This window comes from Emys orbicularis, chromosome 7 (assembly GCF_028017835.1).
Source record: "Emys orbicularis isolate rEmyOrb1 chromosome 7, rEmyOrb1.hap1, whole genome shotgun sequence".
NCBI classification, from domain to species: Eukaryota; Metazoa; Chordata; order Testudines; family Emydidae; genus Emys; species Emys orbicularis.
In genome coordinates, this window is record NC_088689.1 from 102,618,759 (window position 1) to 102,629,092 (window position 10,334).

Consider the following 10,334-nt stretch of genomic DNA (forward strand, 5'->3'; position numbering starts at 1 on the left):
TATATTACACAGACACACACATATATAATTGATGTGCCCTGCTAAGCCTTTAGGGATAAAGCAGTGGGAGCGATGAGCTGATCAGGTCTGAGGGACTGAGGATTTAAGGTATGCAGTAGCCCTGGGGGAGAGGCGGAAAAACAGAAAACAGTTATCTGAGCACACATGATGGAGAAATGAATAAAAAATATATTACTAGAACAATATCAGGTTGTTTGACATTTTTCATTGGTTTCAATGGTTCATTTAATTTGCAATATAAGCGGTGGGATTCAAATGCTGCCTGCCTGATGAGGAAGAAAAGAGGGCCTGATCCTAAACCCAGAACAGACTATTATTCACTGGGATTCTTTGTAGTAAATATATATCAGAGCAGGCAAGTGAATCTTTCCCCTGTTACCTTGTCATAACTATAAAGGGAAGGGTAACAGCTCTCCTGTGTACAGTACTATAAAATCCCTCCTGGCCAGAGACTCCAAAATCCTTTTACCTGTAAAGGGTTAAGAAGCTCGGGTAACCTGGCTGACACCTGACCCAAAGGACCAATAAGGGGACAAGATACTTTCAAATCTTGGGGGAGGGAAGGCTTTTTGTTTGGGCTCTTTGTTTAGGGGGTTGTTCGCTCTTGGGACTGAGAGGGACCAGACATCAATCCAGGTTCTCCACATCTTTCTAAACAAGTCTCTCATATTTCACACTTGTAAGTAAACAGCCAGGCAAGGCGTGTTAGTTTTCCTTTGTTTTCTCAACTTGTAAATGTACCTTTTACTAGAGTGTTTATCTTTGTTTGCTGTACTTTGAACCTAAGACTAGAGGGGGGTACTCTGAGCTCTTTAAGTTTGATTACCCTGTAAAGTTATTTTCCATACTGATTTTACAGAGATGATTTTTACCTTTTTCTTTAATTAAAAGCCTTCTTTTTAAGAACCTGATTGATTTTTCCTTGTTTTTAGATCCCAAGGGGGTTGGATCTGTATTCACCAGGAGTTGGTGGGAGAAAGGAGGGGGGATGGTTAATTTCTCCTTGTTTTAAGATCCAAGGGGGTTGGATCTGTATTCACCAGGAGTTGGTGGAAGAAAGGAGGGGGGATGGTTAATTTCTCCTTATTTTAAGATCCAAGGGGTTTGGATCTGTATTCACCAGGGAATTGGTGAAAGGTTTCTCAAGGCTTCCCAGGGAAGGGAATTAGCTTTGGGAATGGTGGTAGCGGACCAGATCTAAGCTGGTAGATAAGCTTAGAAGTTTTCATGCAAGCCCCCACATTTGTACCCTAAAGTTCAAAGTGGGGAAGCAGCCTTGACATACCTTTATAAAGGAAATGGAGATCCCAGCTAGCACAGAGCCAGCATAGCTGCCTCTGAGACCTCACTCCCAGCAGCTCAACTGCAGGATCCTGTTGGGGGCGGGGAAGGGGAGTCCCCAGTTGATGACCCCTTCCTTACAACTGAACTGAGCACAGTAGAGAACCTGGCTTCAGAGCTTTAATCTGCATTTGACATATTAGGAGTCAGACCCTCAGCTGGTCTAAACCAGTGTAGCCGGATTGGACTAAAAGAAAACTGGATAAATTCATGGAGGTTAAGTCCATTAATGGCTATTAGCCAGGATAGATAAGGAATGGTGTCCCTAGCCTCTGTTTGTCAGAGGGTGGAGATGGATGGCAGGAGAGAGATCACTGGATCATTACCTGTTAGGTTCACTCCCTCTGGGGCACCTGGCATTGGCCACTGTTGGAAGACAGGATACTGGGCTAGATGGACCTTTGGTCTGACCCAGTACAGCCGTTCTTATGTTCTTATGACTTCAATGAAGCGACACCAGTATACATGAGCTGGGGATTTGGCCCTATAGAGAGGGGCAAGTCTAGCCTATCTGGTGTGGTTAAATAGAGTGTAGGTGTGTAAAATACGTATAGACAGGAATTAACACACCACATCAAACCAGATGTCTATTCTGCTTCTGAGAGTGGCCTTTCCCTTTTACCTCAGGATTGCCAGTCTTTTGCTCACAAAGCAGAAAGTTCCCTGCCAAGTGGGCCCTAGAAGGAAAATTCTGCAGCCCACATTCTCTCCTGGGTCAAAAACTGCCTAGTGGAGCGGAGTGGGAAAAGACATCAGGGAACTGGCTACAGCTCCCGAATTCTCAAACTGCCCCGGCCCCAGCATAAGTTAAAACAGCCTGGGGGCTGTGCCAACACACACTAACAGGCTCTGGTCCTCAGCTGAGAATTAACAGAGTCAGTGCTGGCAGGCTATACCCTGCCCCCAACTTGCTCCCTCCCATCCACTATACTGGGAGGAGGGGTAGCTGATGCTTGAGCTGGTTTGACCACTTCATATAGGGTGACCAGATGTCCCGATTTTATAGGGACAGTCCCAATATTTGGGGCTTTTTTTTTATATGGGCTCCTATTACCTCCCCCCCACCACATCCCGATTTTTCACACTTGCTATGTGGTCACCCTAACTTCATACCATCTGATAGCTCCCCTAAACTGGGGTAATTCTCAGCTGTCCAGTTAGAGTCAGGCAAGTCCACTTTAAGACACCTCAGTAGTGCAAAGAGGCAGGCTCAAGGGGTGAGAATTTTGCCTGTATCTTCTCTCCCGTGCTGGATACTAGCCTGTGCATGGTTTCTTTTGCTTTTGAACAATGAAGGCTGTTCTTTAACTGGTTTTCTGATTTAGACTGCTAGGTGTGTACTAAAGAACTGTGACCTAGCATTCGCAATTGTCAGCAAAAATGTCAGTGAATAATTGATTTTCTGTAGAAACCAGTGTTAGTTAGCAATAACATGTAATTTGTTATGGTGATAGAAATCACTCATGTATTGAGAACCTAACCAAACAGACTGATTTAACAATCTTCTCTGCAGTCTTATGACTATGTAAATTTTTTCACTGCTGAGGTCAGACTTCAGGATTCCAGATCCTTTTCATGGTGGGTGTGGGTGTATAGATAAATACAGATATGGTGAGAATGTGTGTGTGTGTGAGTGTGAGAGAGAGAGAGAGAAAATAATACTGTTAACTGGCACAGAATTAACCATGTGCAAGGGTTTAAAGGCGAACAGCGACTTGAGCTAAAAGCCATAGAGGATGAATGTTTTATCTTTACAAGATCTGCTTATGGACTTGATTCTGCAAGGTGCTGAGTATCTTTGATTTTAGCAGGAGTTGTAGGTGCTAAGCATCTTGCAGGACTGGATCCTGTAATAGGAATAAATGTATCCCAAGAGAGATCTCTCCAAATCTGAGAAGAAAAGCCACAAATGCTGCACAGTACAATCCAATAAATGCACGTTTTGGCTTCCCTGATCATGAGGATTAGTGAAAGATGACAGGAACTGAAAGCGGCTTACTGTTGTTTACTACTGTAATGAAAAGGAAAAGCAAAGTGAACCATTGTAGATTAGTTGTAACAAAGCTGCTAGTGTCCTGAGCTACTGTACCAAAGCAGAACTGTCCCTTGCCCTTTCTTGCAGAATGTGTATTTGAGATATTGAAGACCTGCATCCCTCCCAACTGCTCTTCCCCTTATGATTTGTTTAAGTAATTTATTGTTGACTTTAAGAGTGGCATACAATGGCCTGCAAGTCTGTGCGTTTAAACAGAAGAATACAATAGGATATTCTACCATTTGTTTTTAAAATGGCAGTCAAGTATTAGTCCATATCCAGGAAATGACAATAACAAGCCAAACACTGCAGTCCTTACTCACTTAGGCCCAGATTTTTAAAGGTATTCAGGCACTGATGCACTCATAGAGTCATAGAATATCAGCATTGGAAGGGACCTCAGGAGGTCATCTAGTCCAACTCCCTGCTCAAAGGAGGGCCAATCCCCAGACAGATTTTTGCCCCAGATCCCTAAGTGATCCTCTCAAGGATTGAACTCACAACCCTGGGTTTAGCAGGCCAATGCTCAAACCACTGAGCTATCCCTCCCCCCAGCATTGCAACACTGCAACTCCTGATTTAGGAGCCTAAATCCCACCAATAGCCAATGGGATTTTGGGTAAGTGCCTAAACCCCTTTTAGTAATGAAAGTTAAGCTCCTAAATCAGTTAGGCATTGCAATGCTGAACTCAGCAACACCAAAATACCTTTAAAAATCTGGGCCTTTGGCAAAACTACCACTGACTATTTTATCTTCCTGGTGACACCAAAACCAGGAAGTGTAGAGCTATGTGACTTCAGATTTTTAAAACCTCAAAGTTTCAATCCAAACCAATTGGCTCCATCCTTAGCTGAAACTCAGAAGTTGAGATGTAGTTCACCTGTATAATCTGAGTAATTAATTTAAAACTAAATCAGACTAAAGCACTGGCTAATATACTGCAGGGAACAATCTTGCATTGGCAGGGATGGGACTGGACAACCTAATAAATCTCGTCCACCTCTGTTTTATGCTGTTCTAGGATTTGATGACATATACAAAAATTGTAATAATTTTACCTTTCTGTCACATAGGAGATAAACCCACATATCTATCAGCTGAAATACTGTAACCTTTACTTCTTTATCTTATATAATCAAAGATTTTACTTTGATCTCAATGGGAAAAAATGGAAAAAACTACCAGCCATATATTCCAAGTTGTCTCACATTTTGCCCAGTGGAAATAGAAGTTAAGAAGAAACCTGGAGTCTTTTTCTCCCCAAGTCTACAAACTCAAATGCATCATGGGATCACAGGAAAATAGCAAAGACCCTCTTGTCAGTCTTTGTACAGAGCAGAGTTGTTCATGGCTTTGAAGAAGAACAAGCTTACCTTTGGTCTTCCTGGACAAAGGAAGAGTAACCATAAAACCTCTGTGCACATGTTCTCTTGGCTTCTTCACTGATAAGGGTACCAATATACTTCAACACCTGCCTGCAATTCCAAAAAGCTCTGAAGTCTCTTCCTTGAGGTGCTGCTACACTAACCTCCAACATTAAATGGTTCCATGCAGAAGATCCACAAAAGAGCTACAAACTCCAAATCAGGGAATGATCTGGTGAAACACACAAGGAGTCAGTGCAAAGCCAAAGTATAGCTGTGCATACCCCACACTGGAAAAACAAAGGGCCAGATCCTCAGCTGCATCAGTGCTGTGCATGGCATAGCAGGGGTGGTAAGAAACCACTATTATATCTCCCTCCTCCCTGTACCTATGCAATCAGCCCAAGGTGTAACTTACAGCAGCCTCAGGGCTGCTCTGAGCTGTGTTTGGCTCCAAAAGACCTCAACGGGCTATTCAAGCAGCTGAGGGGGCAACAGAACAGAGGAGCACTCTGACCATGCTCCCTTTCCCAACCCTGACATGCCACCCACATTAGGGACCACAAACTGGGGGCAGGGCAGTTACATTGGCTCCTTCCACTAGGAGGCTCCCCAGGTAGCCAGTTACATCAGCATTCCAGATGCTTTTTCAGAGCAGTGCGAAGGAACTGGGGAGGCATCGGAGGGGTGGACAGTGAATATCTGCCCACCAGTATAAATACTAACAATAAATTTATGCTGCTCTGAGTAGCATTAACTTGTTCCTGTCAAAAATCCACAGTGATATGGAAAAGGTAAACATGTTTGTGGATGTTTAATCACACAAGCGATGGGGTTGGGGAAAGATGTCATCTCAGCTTTGGCAAAGGTACCTGGAACAGTCTGCCTCATCTTTCCACACACTATGCCCTTTACTGCAGACTCTTCCATCCCGAAATGTCTAGTAGTGCAGTGCTCTGCATCTTCCCCAGCACAGTTTCTGCAATACTTTGATCTCTTTGGTGTGTGGCTCTACCCATGCCCGCTGCTGGTAATACACATTTTTTTTTGTGACTGAATAGTATAATACAGACTAACGTACATAGATAAGGTTTAAAGTACCCTTTTGAGGATCTTAGCCCACTGCCCAACATTTTATCACAAAGGAGAACATAACACCCTATGTTGGAGTCTATTTTAGGTCAAGGTGAGATAATGTTCCAGAAAAACCTACACTCAGAAATCTGGGGAGGTAGCATCATAGAAAGTGGAGCATGTTTGAACTTCACAGCTGGGAATTTTGAGGAGCTGTAACTCCCTTTGAGTTAAAAATCTTTTAAAAGAAGTTAGACTGTGCAGATGAACATCTTTTAACTTTTCTTTAGTCTTTTCTCATTAACATATTAATGCAAACAGACATGTCACATCACTTTTCTCATGGATTGCAAAAAGGATGCCTGAGGGAGTTTGTCTACATAGATCATTATCACCAGCTTCTCATTTGTGGTCTGGAAGTTTACAATGAAGACACTCTACTTGCGCAGTATGAAAAATGATCACCAGTAGTATGAAAGAGGAAAAACGATCTTGCACAGTACAATAGTTGGCATGGGGGAACTCAGTTTGTCACCAGCGCTCTTCATATATCGTTTCTCCTACAAATATCCCTGCATAATTTAAAATGAGACCACATTATTTAAGTGTCTCAAATAAAGATATAATTCTAAATTATATGACAACTAGTCCATGATATTTAACTTTTGGTTCACTATCCAAACCACTAGTGCAGATTTAAAGATTGTGTCAGAGTCAGCTAATTCAATGAACATTTTTTTGACGATGAGTTGGTATTTAACTAAGACTAAATTCACGCGGAGAAGGGAACGGAACTGTTCAGTAGCCCCAGACCCTGGCCCAGGGATAGATTTCACCTCACCAACTTTTACACACATACTCGCACACACATACGCGTGCATGTGCACACACACACACACACACACACACAGAGTTTGCCAGCCTGAAACAGACATTAATTACAGCAACAGAATGCATTACTGTCAACACAGTTATTCTACATTAATAAATATAAATTGTTGTTCAAAATATTTTCTGAGGCCTGCCATAAGTGCATAAGATGGGCTGGTTTGATAGCCTACAGCAGGTAAGTGTTATATGCTACCAAGCAATTAATTAATTCAAGGCCAGATTCACCCTGGTGGAACCAGACTTCTGAGGTGAAATACTGGCTCAGTGAAGTCAATGGGAGTTTTACCATTGATTTCAGGGGGTTCAGGATTTCATCCACGGGCCGCACTGGCAGAAGGTCTGAGCAGGATCATGATGGCACAAGCCACCTACAAGCCCTGTTTCACTTGTGGGCCCAAAGCACAACCCCCAGACTGACCTGACACTCCTGGAGAAGGGAGCAGAGCCACACAATTTTACAAAAGTCAGTGATTAATACTATTAGCATAAAAGCAGAGCAATACAATCTGTGTTTACACATAGCTCTTAATTCTCAATACATGTTTCCTAAAACTTGGTTATTTTTAATATGAATGGTTCTAATAAATCAAATGGATGGTTAAACATATGTAGTGGACATAATGTAAAGCATTACCAAAAAATGCTGGACTGAACGTGTCTGATCATTTCTACCAGTATGCTAAAATGAGATCACCAATATAGCCTGTTAGAACCACCCAAGCAAATTAAATCAGTGCAGTGTGGCATTCTTGAGAACAAGCTGAATTCTGAACAGAAAGGACGGGATTTTCAAGAGCACTCAGCACTTGGCTAACTCTGCTCCAATTAAAGTCAATGGTAAAATGCCCTAAATATTTTAGGGCCAGATCCTGCATTAGGTTCCACTAGCAACAAGCCTCACTGAAGCTAAAGGAACTCTGCACAGGTGCTGGGATCCATGTTGTCAGATTACATTGCAGAATTGGAGCTTTAATTTGTGCCTTAAATCTTTTTTCAACATGTAAGTATTCTATTCCACTAAATCACTGTGCAAGGAAAAATGAGATGTTTTCATTTTCTGCCAGGTCAATCTGTAGTTGTCAGGAGATTATTTTATTTTAATAACAGAGCTTTGAATCTGATATTACAATGAAGATGTATTCCTTTCCCCTTTAAAGTGATGCTCTCATTTCACGTCTATTAATCTAAGCATTTCTTAGACACCCCCCACCACACTGTCTAATATTTATTTACACACACACACACACAAATAAACTGACTTCCAACTTTTTACCATAATTTAATTCCATTCCATTATATTTAAAGTTCAATAACATTCTTTCTAGAGCAGCCTACTTAATAAGGTTAGTCAATGCAGCCAGCTTGTCCTGCATGCGTTGGCTTAAAAATATGGTGCATTCCTGTTATGTTTGTTTCTTCGAAATACTTGCACAGATCAAACATACCAGTACTGCATAACCAAAAGTGTATAACAAAGTGAGTAAAGTGAACTCACTGGGCCTTTTCCCTGAGTAAGGACCGCAAGATCAGGTCCATAATTAGTACTTCAGTGCAGTAGCTCAGCATTTTCTTAAACACATTCAGATATGCTTTGGGTCCCAATAATAGAAAATATGGTCTAATGTATGCAAGCTGTTAAACTTCATGCAAACCAAGGCAATGGTTGTTGATACCGAATATTTAATCAAAACTAGCATAGCAGGCAGAGAGATTTAGGAATAGAATTTTTCCTCTAAAGGCAACATTGTTTATTACTCTGATTATTGTAAATGGAATCACAGCTCTGTAAAACATCTTGCTAGTGAACATGCTTTACAAGTCCCAAGCAAGCAGCTCGCATTTTTCTTTCTAACTATATTATGTCAATATTCCACCTTATCTTTTTCAAAGCTTTTAATCTGAATAGAGTCTTGACAGCTTTTCAATACAATTACACCAACGAACATGAACCTTTCCAGCCATCACTACCACTAAAAGGCTATTATGAAATGATTACCATGGAATTGCAGCCGCATTAGGGCCAAGTCATTTGCAGAGACTCTCTTTAATTTAAAACTCTTTCACTTATCTGAAAAACTTCAAGATGGTGGTGGCTGGTTAGAAGGGATGGGTCAATTCTTACAGGAATGAATCCTTCGCCCATTGAAGTCAGTGGCAAAATGCCCACTGAGTTCAATGGTGCAAGCTCAGCATAATTACCTGCATAGAAAGAAGGAATTCTGTGTAGGAGGTGATGCCAACAGAAACAGAGATGCACCTTCAAATTGAGTACTCAGGCCTCTCCTCTCGGATTGGCCCAAACAGTAACTCATCTTTGGCTTTGACTGAAAAAGTACAGGAAGCAAAGCTGATTACTGCAAACTCCCTTCTTAAAAGACCAAGGAGCCTGCATCATGGTGTGGTCCTCGCCTGAGAATAAAGGAATCCGTTATTCCTAGGATACCCAGTGCCTTACAGCTTGGGCTATTATTGTCCTGTGCTTATAACACTGTGTTATGCGGGTGCATTCCGTTAATGAGAACCTTCAGTGCGTTTGCCAACCCATCCTCTCCCTGCAAGAAGCCAGCTTATCTGATGACCCCGTTTGACACCACTTGCCTCCTTGGAGCTAAGAGTCCCAAATCCAGCAAACTGAGCTATGGCTACAGCAGACAGTCAGGAAGTCAGTGCCAATTAAGGCCATTTCAAGGGATCCGGACACATCGACAATGTTTGACATTCAAAAAACCGCTCTCCTTGGAGCCACCACGCAGCTTCGAGCGCAAGTTTATGATGTATTTCAAAACCGCACTGGAGCTGAAGTCTAACCCAGCTGGGGAAAAGGTGACCCTAAAAAGCTGAACTCAGAGGCTGCTCCCTGTTTCCTGCAAGCGGGGTGAATCCCCAGCAATGTGAGTGCCCCCGTGCACAGCTCTGACCCTCCCCGCTTCCCCGGGAGCGCAACAACCAGAGGGAAAGCAGCCGCCTCTCTCCAGCGGCGGCATCCCCCAACGCCCGGCTGACTCCCTGGCCCCGACAGCCAGGGTCCCTGCACCGGACACAACCGCTCAGCCCGCGTGGGGGGCTCTACCGAGCTGGAGTCACCCGCTCAGCTCGGCGGGGCTGCTGCAGCTCCGGCTCCCTTACCTGTGTAGTTATTCGGGGCATTGCGCCCGTCCTCTCGGGGCCCGCCCGTCCTCGAGACATCCAGCCCGGAGGCGGTGGCCGCTTGCATGGCTGGCGCCCGGGCTGGGGCTGAGCCAGGCGAGCTCTTCCCGCAGGTGCAGGGTTCGCCGCAGCCCCTCGGAGGCGGAACGATTCGCCGCCCAGCAGGACACGCGGCGGCTGCCTGCCCCGCCGCGCTGCTCCGTCCCGAATGCCCCGGGCGCGGCTGGAGAGCGCAGCCGGGCCGGGGTTCGCCCCCTCCCGCCCCCAGCAGACACACTCACTTCTCCTTCCCCAGATTCGCTGCTCTCACTTCCCCTCGCCGCCTGCGAACTGCAGCAGCAGCCGGGGGAAGCGGGCCGGCACCTGGAGGAGGACCCCCCCCCCGCCCCCGATCTGCAGAGCTAGCCGCTTGCCCAGACTGGAGGAGAATCGTCTCCTTCCATCCAGCCCCTTTGCGCTC

General features: G+C 44.2%; 1 protein-coding gene across 1 annotated transcript in view; it reads right to left on the minus strand.

The window, feature by feature from the left end:
- The window catches only part of SUSD3 (sushi domain containing 3), a 48,503-nt gene extending 38,562 nt beyond the window's left edge, over positions 1-9,941 (minus strand). The window contains exon 1 of the mRNA XM_065408250.1: positions 9,854-9,941. Within this exon, the coding sequence (XP_065264322.1) occupies positions 9,854-9,941 (88 nt within the window). The remainder of the gene's footprint in view (positions 1-9,853) is intronic.
- Between the last annotated feature and the right edge of the window lie 393 nt (positions 9,942-10,334).